The sequence below is a fragment of the Chaetodon auriga genome, chromosome 19 (genome assembly GCF_051107435.1).
Source record: "Chaetodon auriga isolate fChaAug3 chromosome 19, fChaAug3.hap1, whole genome shotgun sequence".
NCBI classification, from domain to species: domain Eukaryota; kingdom Metazoa; phylum Chordata; class Actinopteri; order Chaetodontiformes; family Chaetodontidae; genus Chaetodon; species Chaetodon auriga.
Window position 1 is genome coordinate 20,611,470 of NC_135092.1, and position 16,529 is coordinate 20,627,998.

General features: G+C 44.3%; 2 protein-coding genes across 3 annotated transcripts; both read left to right on the forward strand.

Annotated features, from left to right (window-relative positions):
* The first annotated feature begins 957 nt into the window (after positions 1-957).
* Positions 958-5,548, forward strand: polm (polymerase (DNA directed), mu). Of its 2 annotated transcripts, none has more exons than XM_076757312.1 (11): positions 958-1,464; positions 1,737-1,908; positions 2,086-2,184; positions 2,277-2,447; positions 2,535-2,606; positions 3,309-3,429; positions 3,500-3,632; positions 3,758-3,860; positions 3,954-4,301; positions 4,376-4,459; positions 4,555-5,548. In XM_076757312.1, the coding sequence occupies exons 1-11, from the start codon at positions 1,268-1,270 to the stop codon at positions 4,639-4,641; spliced, it is 1,587 nt and encodes a 528-aa protein (XP_076613427.1). In that variant the 5' UTR covers positions 958-1,267; the 3' UTR covers positions 4,642-5,548. The 2 variants fall into 2 exon arrangements, with proteins under 2 accessions (XP_076613427.1, XP_076613428.1); XM_076757313.1 differs by having other exon boundaries at positions 1,160-1,464; positions 2,092-2,184.
* An 8,580-nt stretch (positions 5,549-14,128) lies between these two features.
* ved (ventrally expressed dharma/bozozok antagonist) lies at positions 14,129-16,004 on the forward strand. Its single transcript, XM_076758742.1, has 3 exons — positions 14,129-14,532; positions 14,874-15,133; positions 15,654-16,004. Exons 1-3 carry the CDS (start codon positions 14,313-14,315, stop codon positions 16,002-16,004), a joined length of 831 nt encoding a protein of 276 aa, XP_076614857.1. The 5' UTR covers positions 14,129-14,312.
* The last annotated feature ends 525 nt before the right edge of the window (positions 16,005-16,529 follow it).

Sequence of the window (16,529 nt, forward strand, 5' to 3'; positions counted from 1 at the left end):
GTCAGTGCAGTCACGCCTCAGCTGCTGCTTGTCAAAGCATGAAATGAGCCACAGCCGAGGGCGTTCTGCTGTATGATAGCAGCCTGTGCTGGAGGTTATCTTTGGTGACTGCAAACAACTTATCATCCTCATCATCTCTGCTGCGAAGAACCAGCTCTGCTTCCCCAAGTGTTCAGCCACATTCAATGGGGAGAAGTACATCCACTCAGTTACTGTCATTTAGTACACTTTTTAGGTACTTGTACTTTACTTGCATAAAATATATTATATATATTAAAAATAAAACCAGTGTTTTCCGATGTTTTGACCCTTTTCAGGTTTTTCATTGTGTCATTTAATTAATTTAGATCCAAGGAGGTAAAACTTTTCTATTTTCAGTGTCTTATTTTCAAACAGGAAATAAAAAATAGAGCAAATTAAAGACAGAAAATCAATATTAGGAGGTAGCGAGTCAATGTTTCAATTTGCTGCAAAAAATGTGAGATATTAAATCTAAATGTAGAAAAAACTGACAGCAGCATCTCCTTGTTTATGATTTGTAAACTTACATAATCACGCACAACAAAAAAATAAGGAAATAAATAATGTGAGCGCACACAGTTGCACCCAGCAGCATCTCTATGTTTTTGGTCCCGATGAACATTTATTCAGTACGAATGCATTATTTACATGAACACTGAAAAATATTTGAAAATAAAAAATTGTCTCTGAGTGTCTGCAAATATTTGTTTGTTTGTTTGTTTGTTTGTCTGTCATGAGCACAGGTATCAACTGATGTCGATTATTTTAGAATGACTACACATAACCCTTACTCATCATGAGTATATCTGCTAACATTTATATACCTTTTTTTCTTTTTTTGTAATGGCAGCAATGGACTTCCATACCCGGAAGCTCGGGCGTACGGCGCACTGTTTGCAGTCGGAACTATTTTGGTGACGCGCAGGTGGAGCCGGCGTACCGGTACAGCTGCATCCGTTTGCCGTGCTCGATGTGGTTTTCTGTCCCACTAAACTGCCTCAGAAAGTGGATTCTGTTACGTTAGACACCTCAACTTACCGCGTCGTAGTGTTTTATGAATATTTATTACTATTTTATGATAAATAACCTTATAAAAGTAAGCTAGCAGCGAAGAAGTGATGGATGTATGACAGAAGTCAATAGAGCTAATGTCAAAATTAGCCAGAAACAAACAGAACATGTCGTGACGTGTTAGTAGGCTTCGGTACCGGCGTGTTGTCAGATGCTCTGAACCAGAGAGTCAAACATGGTGCCGTTAAAGAGAAGAAAGGTCGCCTCCTCTCAAACTGGGAACACTGGGACTGACTGCGGGGGACGAGGAGGGCCAAACCAGTTCCCTCAGGTTGTTTTATTCCTGCTGGAAAGGAAAATGGGAGCCAGTCGAAGAGCTTTTCTCTCTCAGCTCGGTCGAGGAAAAGGATTTCAAGTGGAGGATTCGTTCAGGCAAGATAAACTCTAAGACCTTGAAGTGTGTAGTACAGATAAATACCTTTAAAAGTACTAACAGTTCCTCGTTTACTTACATTTCCTCAAGTACTGTGCTTATGTACAAATTTGAAGTACTTGGAAAATTAATTTCCTGTCAATCAAATAACTAATTAATTGATGAATTAAATTAAAATGAATTGTTGGAGTTCTCTCGCCTGCAGCTGTGGTTCTGTCCATCAGGAGGCGTCTCAGCCTGCGTCTTCACGCTGAATGTTGTCTCTTCACAGTCAAAGCGTCTCACACGTCATTTCTGAGAACAACCGTGGCGACGAGGTCAGAGCGTGGCTCGACTCACAGGTCAGAGGTCAAACGCCCGTTCACCTGCTGGACGTCAGCTGGTACACTGAGAGCATGCGTGCAGGACGGCCCGTTGAAATACTGGACAGACACAAACTGCAGGTACGTTTCACCTTAAAGTGACTTTATGAAGATCAGTGCAGAGGACACGTGGCGTCCTCCTCTGCTCAGAATCACACGCCGTGCTTCAGCCGATGGAGGTGAGAGCGAAGGTGTGTGTGACGGATGCAGTCCTGGGCCTTCGGTTGGCGTCCTGTTTAATGGCTCTGTGTCTTTCAGGAGCAGCAGGCTGATGAAGCAGAGGTGGTGGTGTTCTCCGTCCCCGGCTACGCCTGCCAGAGACGAACCACCCTGGACAACCATAACAGCGTCCTCACTGTGCGTCCCCCCGCAAACACGCATCTCACACTACACCACTGAGAGTAGCTCAAAAACATGGCGGTGGTCTAACGCTGTGTGTCCTGTCTCAGGACGCTCTGTCCCTCCTGGCTGAAAACGCTGAGCTCAGCGAAGACGACGGACGAGGCGTCGCCTTTCGACGGGCGGCCGCCGTGCTGAAGGCTCTGCCCGGGGCGGTGACGGACATGACGCAGCTCAGAGGGCTGCCCTGCCTCGGAGGACATTCGCTCAGGGTCATCAAAGTCAGTTAAAACGTCCCTTTTAATCCTCTTTCTGAGCTTCTTTTGGCTAATTTATGTCACTCGAAGATCATTTGTTGATTCTTGCAGGAGATTTTGGAGAATGGAGCATCAAGTGAGGTCGAATCCACGAAGCAGTCTGAGCGCTACAAAGCTCTGAAGGTCTGTCGGCTGTTGGCACACAAATTTGAGTTTGATGCTGTAGGTGTCAGATCCCTGTTAGTTTTGGTTGATTTCACAGGAGTCATTCAGTTGTTGGTGCATCTGTTTGTCTGTTAGCACCACCTAGTGGCCAGTCTGGAGACTTTCTGTATTTATTTATTGTCAACAAACCCATGACAGGGCTCGAGGTTGACACTGAGTGTACTAACAGGTACTGTTTGTGTGTCACGGGCTCATTAAAACACATCAGTGAGCCTAACTGTTGTTCCCTCATCACCATGAACACACACACACACACACACACACACACACACACACACACACTCTGCATTTTTATCCCTCCACCGCTGAAAATAGTCCCAACAAAAGCTTTATTTCCTTCTGTTTGTTTGATAAAGCAGCTGTTTGAGGAAAGTATTTGGAAATTTTAAATCAAATTGAGTAAAACAAGGAAATTATTGAGCTTTTCTTACTTTAAAAAAAATGAATGTAAATATTTGTGAGTTTGTGAACCGGTGGCTTCAGGGTTGAGGCCACAGACAGGAAGTTGGGAAATATTCAAAATGGAAGATTAAATTTGTCTTTTAATGTGATTTGAATGTAAAAGCTGTCAGTCTGCTCATTTGAACAAACCTTTAAAGTGACGGTGAACTCGTTAAGGTGAAGTCATGATGAGTGTTTTTACCAACGTGTCCGTTTCAGGTCTTAACGGGTATTTTTGGAGTCGGAGCGAAAACAGCCGATCGATGGATCAAAGAGGGGATTTGCGACCTTCACCAGTTACAGGATTCGGGACAAACGCTGAACCGAACGCAGCGAGCAGGTGAGTGTGTCTGCGCTCACGCTGCCTTTCATCTCGTCTCTGTCTGATCGAACGCCTTCTCACCTTTCAGGCCTCGATCACTACGACGACCTCAGCCGGCCGGTCACGAAGGCAGAGGCCGACGCCATCGGTGAGGTCGTGGAGGGAGCCGTCGCGTCCGTGTTACCGGGCGCACGCGTGACTCTGATCGGAGGATTCAGGAGGTAAAAGAGCAGACGTCCAGTTCTCTGACCCCCTCATGAGCCCTCCAGGATGAATGAATACGAATGAATAATTAAAAGCTGACCTCAGACTTTAGTGGAAGCATCACAGCCGACTCTGTCCGCAGGGGGAAGCTGACCGGCCATGACGTCGACTTCCTGATAACACACCCGGAGGAGGGCCGAGAGGTGGGGCTGATGCCTAAAGTGGTTTCCTGGTTGGAGTCACGGGTAAACCCCCTGAAGACGTTTTGATCATCGAGACTCGTATTAGCCACGTTCTCACCGCACAGGAGTTCCAATAACAGCTCTGTGTCCCTGCAGGGTTTCCTGTTGTACCAGAAAACCACAAGGAACTCTTACCTGGAGTCTAAGACCGGTCCTGGCCGGCCCTCCTCCAACATGGACCGCTTCGAGAGGTGTTTGTCCATCTTTAAACTGACCGAGGAGGAGAGAGGAGGGAACACAGAGACGCTGACAGAAAGCTGCCTGCAGAGTCTCAGCACGCCTGATCCAAATCCACAACCACACGCTCAGACCCACCGAGGCGGACCGGAGGCGGGTCAGACAAACCCTGCAGGACGCAGGCCGTGGAGGGCTGTGAGAGTGGACCTGGTGGTCTCTCCGATCAGCCAGTTTGCCTTCGCTCTGCTGGGCTGGACGGGGTCCAAGGTGAGCTCTCAGAAACGACGCAGACCAGCTGCTCCTCCGTGAATAACCTCACGCTGACTCCATGTCCTCCACAGCTGTTTGAGAGGGAGCTGCGGCGCTGGGCGGCCCACGAGAAGACCATGTCCCTGAGCAGCCACGCCCTGTATGACAACAAACAGGTACGCACACACACACACACACACACACACACACCTTCAACATGTTCCATCTCTGTCCTCTTTTAGTAAGATGTCGTTTTTCTGGACTCTTGCAGGAACGTTATCTGAGAGCGACGTCAGAGGAGGAGATATTCGCTCATCTTGGTCTGGAGTACATTCATCCGTCAGAGAGAAACGCCTGACCTGAGCTCCTACAGGAGGGCGAAGCAAGCAGCACGCGAGCATCAAAACCTGGAGGGTTAACGTAGCATCAGCCATGTTTTTGCGTGCGTGTTGGCGCCGCGTCGGTGCCTCAGGTGCAGGTGAGACGATGAAACAGTTTGTCAGATAGCTTATGATTCTATGAGACAAGATTTTACAACCTTACAGAAATTTATTGGCAGTTATTTTAATCTGTCGTCGCCACAGAAAGTACCAGGAAGTACGGAAGCCCTGAGAGGCAAACTGTGGTGATGTAAATTTTCTGTCCTGTGTTTCTGAGTTAAGAGCAGGTGAGCAGCTGAGTTTTGTCAGAATCATTTTGAAGTGTTTGTTGTTGTCATGCTCATTTTGGCCACAAGAGGCTGACGAGCATCACGTATGGAGGGAGAGAAGTTACCCACAGGGCTTTGAGACAGAAAGTCAAAGGGTTCATTTTAACCAGGATCCTCTCAAAAACTATATCTAAGTGGTTTTGATGCCTAAATCAAAATTTAAAAATCAAACTGCAGATTAAAACTGAAAATGAAAAAGAAATGAAGATAGTCAGCTTTGACTTTTAGTTTTACACAGACGCCGGTCTCTTCTGTCTGTGTTTCTATTAATTTGTCCACCACATTTATATCAATGAGTGTAGGCTAAATAATAGGAGTATAATTCATGTCAGTTCAGCAGCACCATAAACCTTTATTTTGGTCAATAAGTCGATATTTTGCACCTTCTGGTCTGTTTTAACCTGCAGAATCTGCCTAAATGTTACATATTTTTAACTGTAAATTTGTATTTATTGTCACTTTCGTTGTATATTTTGACTGTTATGTACCAGAACATCAAGCCAAATTCAGTGTCAGTGAGATTCTAAGCTGCAGCCTTGGAAACGTTCACACAGCTTCATTAAAAACATCATAACCGACTGACTGACATTAGTTTTAATACACTGAAGGTTTCCTCAAGTAGACCTTAAAACTGAGATATGAAGTGCTGCTATCGTCTGTATAAATAAAGTTTTACCAACTTACTTCCTCTGACCTGAGCCTGTGAGATGTTTGTTTTATCTGCTCATCTGGTTTTGAGCCGCTCGTATTTTGCAGTAAATTGAATTAAGTGTTAAAGGACCCGTCTGATATTCCCATGAAAAGACCTGAAATGTGAGCCTGACGATGGAGGAACAGTCGGGAGGTTCGTCCTCTGGACACCATGACTGTCGTTAAACACGCCACCATGTTCTGATACGACCTCTAAACGGCTGAACGGAAGCGATGAGCTGCTGCTCCAAACAAACAGGTTTCTGTGTGACGGGATTAAATCTGCTCTGAGGTCACGTCAGATAAAACGACAACGATCTGATGTAATCAGCCGAGAGGCCGGCTGAACGTCAGCTAAAGATACTGAAGATAAATGGACTTCTGAAGATGTTTCTGCTTGGATTTTTGTGCTTCGTGTTCAGCTTGACGATGTTTTACTGTGTTTTTTGTGTGACATCCACACCTGCGTGCTGCTGACCTGCTTTCTTCAACGTCCTCGCCGTCAAACCAAAACCACACAGCAGAGACGCTGCGTGAGACCTCACGTTTACTGAAGCACTGAGCTGATGACAGCTTTCAGCGCTCTGCTGAAGGTTAAACCAGTCACTCTGAAGGTTCAGCTCTCACATTAAACCAGCATCTGGTTTGGGCCTCTTCTCCATCAGCTGTTAGCAGGTCCTCCTCCTCGTCCCTCATTGTCCATGACGAGTCAAAGCTGTGGAACAAACTGCCCTCAGACATCAGGGAAGCAGCTCGCTGGATATTTACTATGAAGCTAAAAACTGCCTTTATCTCTGCCTTTAGCCTTTAGCCTTTAGCCTTTAGCCTTTAGCTAGCTCTGACTTCCTGATGCAGGCCTGAAACTTTATCCTCATTCTGCTGTATTTTATGATTTTATTCTGTGGTTTTATGCTTTGTTTTTATTTTTATTTTTGTCCTTTTTATTATCATCAAATGGTTTTATTCTCGATTTTACTTTACATTCATTTTTGATCTGTTTTATGTCCATTCTGTTTTTGATGTAAAGCACTCGCTTGCTTGTGATTTCTTTCCTGTGAAGCACTTTGAGCTGCACCTCCTGTATGAAAGATGCTTTATAAATAAAGTTTATTATTATTTGTATCAATATTGTTATGTTATGTTCCACCAAAGACACATTTCAGCTTTGAAAGCTAGAGAAGAAGTCGGAAAGCTGAAAACCTTCTTCTTCTTTTCTCACGTGGTTAGTTTTTCCAGGAGCTGTAAGTCCTCCAGTTCATTTGCATTTCCACAAGCTGCGTCCCCTCTGTTCTCACAGCAGCTCAGACTCGTAGTCTCCTCGGTGCAGGACGACGTCTCCTGTCCCTCAGAAACTTTTGCTTCACACATACGGTGTTAAAAACAGCGACGTGTCGACGGGGATGCAGGAACGTGAAGCGAAGCTCCTTCACCGGCCTTCATCATTTCCCACACTCAGTCCACAGTCTTCTGTCTGCATGTCCTACAGCCCACCTGCCTTAAATCTGATAAAACAAGTATTTTTTTTGCAGAAGAAGAAGAAGAAGAAGAAGAAGCTGTAGATGAAGAAGTGTGTGCACACGTCAAAGGGTGGATGTGAGAGGAGACGGAGGCGTGAACGCTGACACGGCCTTTGATGTTTAACTGGTATTTAGAGGTTAATGAGGCTGTTAGGAAGAGGTGAAGGAAACGCCTGTGAGTTCACACACACACACACACACACACACACACACACACACACACACACACACGGGAAATGTGTCTGCAGCGAGTCCTCTGCTGTAAATGAGGATCCCTGTTACATAAAACCTGAAGGACAAGAATGCATCAGGGTGATTATTGAGCTTTTTATTCAGGGTTTCATGCAGAAGTCTGTCATTCAGACTCCACTGAAGTATTATCAGATAAAGGTCTTTAAAGTATCAGCAGTAAAAGTACACACTGTGCAGTAAAATGTCTCTGACGTCTGATTCTATGTGACATCTTTAGCTTGTTCATACTGAGGCATCAACCTCAGAGCAGCGTTTTACAGCTGGAGCTGCTGCAGCTACTTTCAGCTAGCGAGTTTAGCCCATTGGGGTCCAACCTACGGGTCGGGCCCCTCCAAACGGTCACCAGATCAATCTGAGGGGTCGTTGAAACAGTCCTGATGCACGAAATCTCAAATCCTTTCCAGAATATTTTAAATATTCTATTATTTACATGAAACCACTGAAAGATTCTTTGAGAAAAACAGTGAATCACCTCTGAACACGGTGTCTTAGCTGCTCCTACGGAAGATAAAATGCGCTAAAGCCCCCTCAGATGCCCTCCAATTCACTTCATGCTGCCTCTAAACACTTCAATGTCCAATAAACCTGAATAAATCTGTTTTCTGTCCATAAATAGTCAAAGGTCTCTCGACTTGAGATAAGATAAAACTTTATTAATTCCACGCTGCTGCTGTAAACAGAACAAAGAAAAATTCATTCACCTCCATTAAACTGATGAAGGGTTAAAGTCTCACTTCACTTCTGAGCAATTTAAACCGAAACAACTGGCAGGGCTCAGTAACTGTTTGTTTTTCATTATTTGGGTGAACTGGCCCTTTAAATTGCGACTCCGATTGCGAGTTTCTTATTGATCTGACGTCTCTGCTGCTGACACCAGACTCAGTGCGAAAAAGCTCCTTTTATCTTAAAGAAACATTCATGTGAGCGTAGAGCAGTGAAGCAGATAGTGATGCTGTGTGTGTGTCTTTGTGTGTGTGTGTGTATAAATGCTCCTTATCCATGATGAGGGTCGTTCATCCTCCTCGGCCCCTCTCCCAGGCTGCTGCTGTCTGTGGGGCAGCGGTCTCCTGCTGGGCCCCTCTTTGATTGGCTCCATTCAGACCCTTTCATCTCTAATGGGCCTGTTTGCTGCTCTGTTATGGACACAAACACACCTCGCCCCCCCGCCCCCCCCCCGGCAGCAGACCAGAGGGGACACATGTCCTAACCTGGTGCTGCTCAGATCTCTGCATGTATGAGCTGATGTCTGCTTTGGTCTCACTGTCTGTCTTCATCAGAGTTTAAAGATAAACCGTCTGAGCCAAATCAAACTGGAGACAAAGGAACAATGTGTTCGTCCATCTCTCAGCACCGTCTGACTTCCTGTCTGTGGCTCTCTGCTCGAAGCCCATTGGTTCCCCAAGAAGACGGAAATCTTTAAAAACAACAGCTGTTTATAAATATGTAGTTTCATTAAAAAAGAACAGCTGCTTATTGTAGTTTTTAACATACAAACAGGAGCAAATGTTCATTTAGGGACTATTTTCAGCGGCGGATTAATCCACATTTGGTGCTCTGGAGTGAGTCGAAATTAACTTAATAATCCAACAATTTTGATTTCTGTAAACTGCATCAGTGTCTTCTTCAGATAAAGTTACCTCATCGTCTATTTTACTCTCAATCAATCAGCTGCATGATCAGAAATCCTCCTAATTAAGTCATTTTTGCTAAATTTTTCTTCTTTATTTTGTATTTAAAACAACTAAACTCACAATTTATCACCTAAACTGTACATTATTAAGAGGAAAAGCAAGAAAAGTTAAAACAAAATACACATTTAAATACTTAAAAACATGAAAGAAGTGAAATTTAATAATAAAAAGATCACATCACTGCTTCAGCTCGTGACCAGTGTTGATAGAATAATGAGTAAAATCAGTCTCATCCTTTAACAGAGGTGCAGTTTAGCACGAAGGAGCTAAAGAACAACCTGAAACAGTTTGTTTCTGTGGCTGAATGGATTCCTCTATGCAGATGAAGGTGCTGATGACGCCCAATAATCATTGATCTCCATTGCCGGCAGTCTCCAGCAGTTGCCCGCCCCGTCTGTAACACAGTCAGTTAAGGCCTCTTCCCCTGTCCCATTGATCCCTATCAGCCTCATCAAAGGCTCCCGGGGCTTTGATGGGGCCAGCGGGACTGGTCCCGGTGGACGAGCAGGCGCTGCGACTCCCCCTCATCAAACGGGGGGCAGCGGGATGGAGGGATGGAGGGCAGAGGGGCCTTTTCTTTGCACTGAAATTTAAATTCTCCCCGAATCGAGGAGCTGGAGGCTGCGCCGTGACGCAGCACACCTGAGGCTTCCCAAGCTTTTACGGCAGGTAACAGTGAAAATCCCTCAAACGTAAAGCAATGTCTCACTTACAGCAGAGTCCAGCTGACAGCACCGACATGTTTTCAACACGGAAACATAGAAATAAACACAAAAACATGCACATATCCCAAATAAAATGGAGAGGTTTTCATTTATTGCATGGAGGACGTCTTAATTTCTGCTCTTTTAGAGGATTTTGTCTCTGTGTTTGGAGGAATTTCTACAAATAAAACCTGCTTTGCCAAGAACTGATTTAAAGTTCTTGACCTCAGTAAAAGTACAGAAGTATTTACAACAAAATAAAGTATTAAGACTAAACATTAGTGCTGTGCAGTAAAATGTCTCCTGTTACTGATAAACTGTGATATAACTGAAGCATCGATGTTAGAGGAGTATTTCACTGTTGGAGCTGCTGCAGGTGGAGTTACTTTCAAATACTTCATATACTGTTGGCCAGTTTAGGCCCAAACTAGGGGTCGGGCCCCTCTGAAGGGCCACCAGACAAATCTGAGGGGTCGTCAGATGATTAATGTGTTCTTTTTTTGGACTTTTCTCTCATTGTTTTTCAGTTTTTGTCTCTTTAGTGGAACTGCTAACATCTCAAAGACGAGGAGACACAACCAGACTTTCCTCCTGTTTTTATGCTCATTTTCAGTTTGCATGTAAAAACACGCCTAGAAATCCAGAAGAAAAGTCTCAAAAATCATAATGATAACATGCATCAGGACTCAGGACAGAAGAGCTGCAGACATCAGGTGTGTGTGGAGCGATGAGGAGGCTGAAACCTTCCTCACTCTCATACATGAAACGAGCAGAAATGTCTGACTTCAGTCCACACAAACAGGACAGACAACAGGCAGGTGATTGGTCCAGTTAAAGGTTCAAAGGGGTCCTGATCATCTGTTGTCTCTCCGTCACCTCCGTCACTGCCCCTCACTCCGTCTGTGAGCTGGATAATGAGGTGGATGAGTATCAGCGTCGGCCTGCTCCACCCAGCCGTGTCCCATCCTGGTCTGTGACGGAGAGGACTGGAGCTCTTTGATGTGACAGACAGACGGACGGAGGGACAGACAGACGGAGAGACAGACAGACAGATGGAGGGACAGATGGACAGACAGACAGAGAGACAGACAGACAGTCAGTTATGTTCTATGTGTCTTCGTTACAAACGTAGCTCCACCTCTACAGCTACAACAGGAAGACGCTGTTTCCACACTGAAGCATCACATACTGATGTACATCAGTCACTGCGTTTTACTGCAGACAGAGTACTTTTATTTTGATACTTTAAGTACATTTTGCTGATAATACTCCTGTAGTTTTACTTCAGTAAAGGAGTATTTCTTCCTGTTTTTACTGTTTCTGTCTTTGCTTTCTTTGAAGTGTCGTGGAGTAAAAGTATAAAGTAACAGAAAATGGAAGTACTCATGTGGAGTACTACAGTAAATGTCAATCGACTAATTGATTGATCGTCTGATCATCTCAGTATAAACTGTTGGGGAGTTTAATTTATGATAAAACATCATATTTTATAAACTCTATAAGTTTTGTGTGTGAAGTAACTAAAACTGTCAGAAGCAGAAAGTAAAGAGAAGACTCAAGTACAGTACAAGTACCTCAGATTTGTACTTGAGTATTTAGAGCGCAGTTTACAGTGTCTGCCTCCTGTTGGCTTCTCCTCCTCTCCTCTCCTCTCCTCCTCTCCTCTCCTCTCCTCTCCTCTCCTCTCCTCTCAGACAGCGCGGCTCCAGATCCGGATCCATTCAGCGGCTCGCGCGCCCTCATTACCGTATCAATGGTATCGTTTGGTGATTGATCAGATTAATCCTTTAAACCACACGCTCCGTTTACACTCAGCACAGCGCTGCCTCCTCCTCCTCCTCCTCTTCAGCAGCCTCTGGGCCGCTGGAGGAGGTGCCGTCGATTGGAGGAGGTGCAGCCGGTGGCGGAGGTGCAGCCGGTGGAGGAGGTGCAGCCGGTGGAGGAGGTGCAGCCGGTGGAGGAGGTGCAGCCGCGGACGTTATGAGCCACTTCACAGGTGGGTTGATCCTCCTCAGGTCGTTATCAGCCGCTTTAACTTGATCCCTAAATCCTCAGTTTAGCATTGAAAGCGACTCAGCAGGTAAAGATGATTTCAGGCGCCACAGACTCAGTTTACATGATGTACTGCCCAAATACTTTTACTCAAGTGCTGCACTGAAGTACACGTTTTAGTTACTTTGGGTGGTTTTTTCAATGCTGCTTCTGAAAGTGTTTTTAAACGCCGTTATTCAGCTCACAGAACACAGAAAAAAATAAAATCTGGATTTATTTCTAAGATGAATCTGAGTTCCTCCCACAGCTTTAATTCACGGATTCAGGCTGAGATACTTTCTGCTGAAGGCTGAATTACTGCAAATCTGTGTTTTATAAGAGAAACAGTCGATAAAGTTCATTTACACTGAACACGGAGAAAAGCAGCAAATCCTCCATTTCTGCTGTAAAAAAGGAGGGAAATTCTGAATTTTCTGCCATTTAACTGAACCTTTTGTGTTATTTTCTGTTTTTGTTTCACCTTTTAAACAGTCTTCACTCCACAAAACTTCCATTCTGTCAGTATAACAGAGTGTGAAGCCGCCAGGAACCCAAAACACAAGAAACATGACAGACGGCTCAAAAGATCTACAGACGTTCAGTGATAATCAGTGAAAATGTTACAGAAGAGATCAATGTTGTAAAAAAAATTGATTCATGATTTATAAACAAATACAGCAGAAAAATGAAAGAAGTCAAACTGTTTTACAGTCAGTTTAGATTTATTTTGATTATGAACAATTCAGAATTTAAAAAAGGTTTAATGAGACACTGAAAGTCTCTCATGGTTTAATAATAATGTCATTTAACTTAAATTTAGTATTTTAATTGTCTGCTGCTGGAGACAGGGTATTTTAAAGTTGTGCTAATGGTACTTTTACTTCACATCTGAGTACTTCTCCTTCCTTTAGCCTCTGTTAATGTCTGTTTCTTGTAAAATGAGTCTTCATTTCTTGTGATTATTGATCTAATAACTGACTAAAGGAACATTTCACTTAAATCCTGATTAATTCAAAGAAAGGAAACAAAAACCAACGAGCTCATCACCGTTAAGCCTGTTGTCACGTCTCGCAGACAGTTTGTCTTTAATCTCGGGATCATCCCGGGATTAACTGCTGCTGTTATATTGAACCACTCACGGCTCATTATGCTGGTTTTCATCTAGAGGCTCCTTCTCACACGAAGCACAGTTTTGTTAACGGCAGATAAAATGAAAATGTTAAAGAAACTGTAGCCTGAAGAGCATCTCAGTTTGATTAAAGAGCATTCTCTTCTTATCAGTGAATCACAGATAACTGAGAAAAATGCTCTGTCAGAGTTTCCACAGCTGAAAGTGTCTTTAAAATAACAGAAAACTGTGAAAAATGCCTTTTTACAATTTCTCAGAATGAAAGTTATTTAATTTACAGTCAAAAGAACCAAAAAAAAGAAGAGTTCAAGGAAACAAAACTACTAAACCCTTATTTTATCTACACGTAAAGTGATTTCACCCCAACTGGTTTTTGTACCTTTTTATTATGAATAATTCCAAATAATAATAATAATAATAATAATCAAATGAACTGTGTGAAAGTCCCACATCAGCACTTTCAGCCGCTTGTCTGCACACGATAAAAACAGTTATGTCACTATGAATAAAACACCCTCAGTGTACTCACAGGTGACTGGATGGACTCCATATTTGTAGTTCTGACTCACCTGAACTGAAGACTGAAGGTGTTTCAGTTTCAGATGTTCAAGAACGACAAAAACATGAATATAAAAGTATGAATTTCCTTCATTTATATTTTACATTATCATAAACCAACCCATCATCTGCTTCCCTTCATCCTACAGTCTGGACGTCTGTCAGCCAGATGAAGGACAGAGGACACAGTCTGGACGTCTGTCAGCCATAAGCTGGACAGAGGACACAGTGGACACAGTCTCGGGGACAGAAACAGAAACAGACACCCAAAGATGATTCGCTCACGGTGCAGATGTGGCTGAAGAGGAGGTGCAGACACTTTGGAGTGAGGTGTGTCTATTATCTTTTTTTTTTTTTTTGGTGGCAGGAAGGAGGGAGGTGGAGGTGGGGGTGGAGGGGGTGGGGGGGTGGGGGGGTGGGGTCCTTCCCAGACTCACTGGAGCCTTGTTGTAACGGCCTCATTGAGACTGAATGAGACGTCTTAATTACTCCAGTTGTGAAAACTGAGGGAGGGGAGGTGGGAGGGAGGTGGGACGTGTGCTTTGATCTCTGGGCTCAGGCAGCTTGAAATGAGGAGGGAAGCCCCCATAAATACTCAGCGTCTGTGGGGAGGGGGGCAGTCAGGACTCTCCCAGCACCAGGACAGACCAGCAGGCTCCTGAAGCTTCTCCTGCTCTCCGGACAGAACGTTTCACTCAGGTTTGACTGTTTCAGTAAGGATTTACTCCTCCAGGACAGAACTGCAGCCATGAGGGGACACTTTTCCATCGAGTGGATGGCCCAGAGCAGCCAGCCGGCGGGGACAGACGCTGTCTCCGCCTCTGGACCCACCGCCTGTGGGACACATTCAGAGAGTCTGCCGGGTTTCTACTGCCGGCAAAAGTCTGAAAATGAGCCAGAACAAGAAGAAGACAGGCGGCAGGGACTCGATGCTTTCAGCCTGAACCAAAGCTCTCACTGCAGCCAAGGTAAGATCAGTCCACCGGTGGACGTCAAGTACATTTACTCAAGTACTTGTACTGTACTTGAGTATATGCCTCCTTATACTTTAACAGGCATTTAATATGTTTTCTGGTATCTGTGCTAATGTTGAGGTCTGGGACAGTTTACTGCACTGACTGCTTTTACTGTAATACTTTAAGTACATTTTCCTGATTATACTCTTGTACTTTTACTTAAGAAACCTTTTCAATGCAGAAACTGTATTTTTACAGTGGTATTAGTACTTTAACTTCTTCCTTCAGTGGTTTAATCTGCACGTCTGAACGTCTTCATTCATCAATGATTTCTTCTTCTGTTGCTCCTCCAGTGACTGAGGCAGGCTTCAGCAGCGGCACAGAGGAGGAGACCTCCGGGTACGAGAGCGAAGGCTGTCCCTCCGTCTCGCCCTTAACCCCCGCCGACTGCGCCTCCGCCTCACCGGCGTCGCCTCCGTCAGGGAGGAGGCCCCGTACGGCCTTCACGGCGGAGCAGATCAGCAGCATGGAGAAGGCCTTCAAGAGGAACGCTTACCTGGGAACACAGGACAAGGCGGAGCTGTGCAGGAAGCTCAACCTGTCTGACAAACAGGTAACAGTCTGTTATCAGTGAACTCAACCTGTGATCAGAGTGTTCAGCATCCGCCTCTGAGGGGTTTGATTTCACTTTATTTTGTCTTTATTTTCAACTTTTACTCTAAAAATCTACACATAGAAGGTCTTTTATTAGCTGGTTTTAGTATTTTTAGACTCATTACATCTAAACAAGGCTACAGTTAAGACAAAATAATGATTAAATTAAACTCCAATCAGTGTTCACAAACAGAACTGACAGGAAATACATCAAATAAAATACAGTTCACAGAAAACATCAAATCTTTTTGTTATTTCAGAAATTGAATTTCTTGTAATCTAATAATGGGTTTTAAATAAAGATGTTTGGAGGATTTAATTGACATGTTTATTTATGACTATTTAACTGATTTTTTATTCTTATTTTTTATTTGGGGGGCTCAGTATTTCATAGTATTCTTATTCTTGATATTAGTCTCGTCTTGATGCTCTGCAGAGGGAACTTTGCCTCCTGACGTTTCTTCTCTTCCTGTGTTCAGATCAGAAACTGGTTCCAGAACAGGCGGATGAAGCTGAAGCGGTCGGTGCAGGACGCCCTGGCTCAAGCCTGTCAGGCAAACGTGGCCTCTCAGCTGATGCATTACCCCGAGCTGCAGGCCTACAGGCCGGGGCCGTACGCGAGGTATCACCCCACGGCGGCGGTGGCGGAGGGCCCGGCCGCGGCCTCCTACATCCACCCGCACGGCCTGCAGTACAGCTCGCCTCTGCCCAGCGTCTCCACTCTGCCGCTGGACTCCTTTTACCAGTACAGCAGCCTCCCAGCAGTCATGCTGCCCTCTGCCTCCACCCAGCTCATGGGCTCCTACCCGCCGTATCCTCAGTATTACTGACAGCGACCCTCAGCCGGGCAGCTGCTTTGATCTTTATGAGATATTTTGTCTTTTGACAAAATGAATTTTATTCTTTGAACTTTAGAATGTTCTCATCTTATCCTAATAGGATGAACGCTGACATGGCACAGATACTGAAGCTCGGATCTTAATCATGAATCAAACAGGGTGGTGTGCAATAGTGTGATCTGTGTGTGTGTGTGTGTGTGTGTGTGTGTGTGTGTGTGTGTGTGTGTTTGTAAGTGATGTACAGTTTGAATATATTTAAAGTACAATCTATGAAGTGTTTTATGAGATTTTTTGTTTATATCTCTCTGAAATCAGATTGCCAAAATAAAATCCTTATTAAAACTCAACATGTTTTCTGATGTGTTTTCATTCCTGTTAAATACTAAAAGTGAGCTGGAACGATGTTTTTTTAACTAATAAATACATGTACTTCAGTACTGCACAGTACATTTGAAGGTACTTATTCTTGAGCATTTCCATTTTGTGCTGCTTTTTACTTCTACTCCTACTACATTT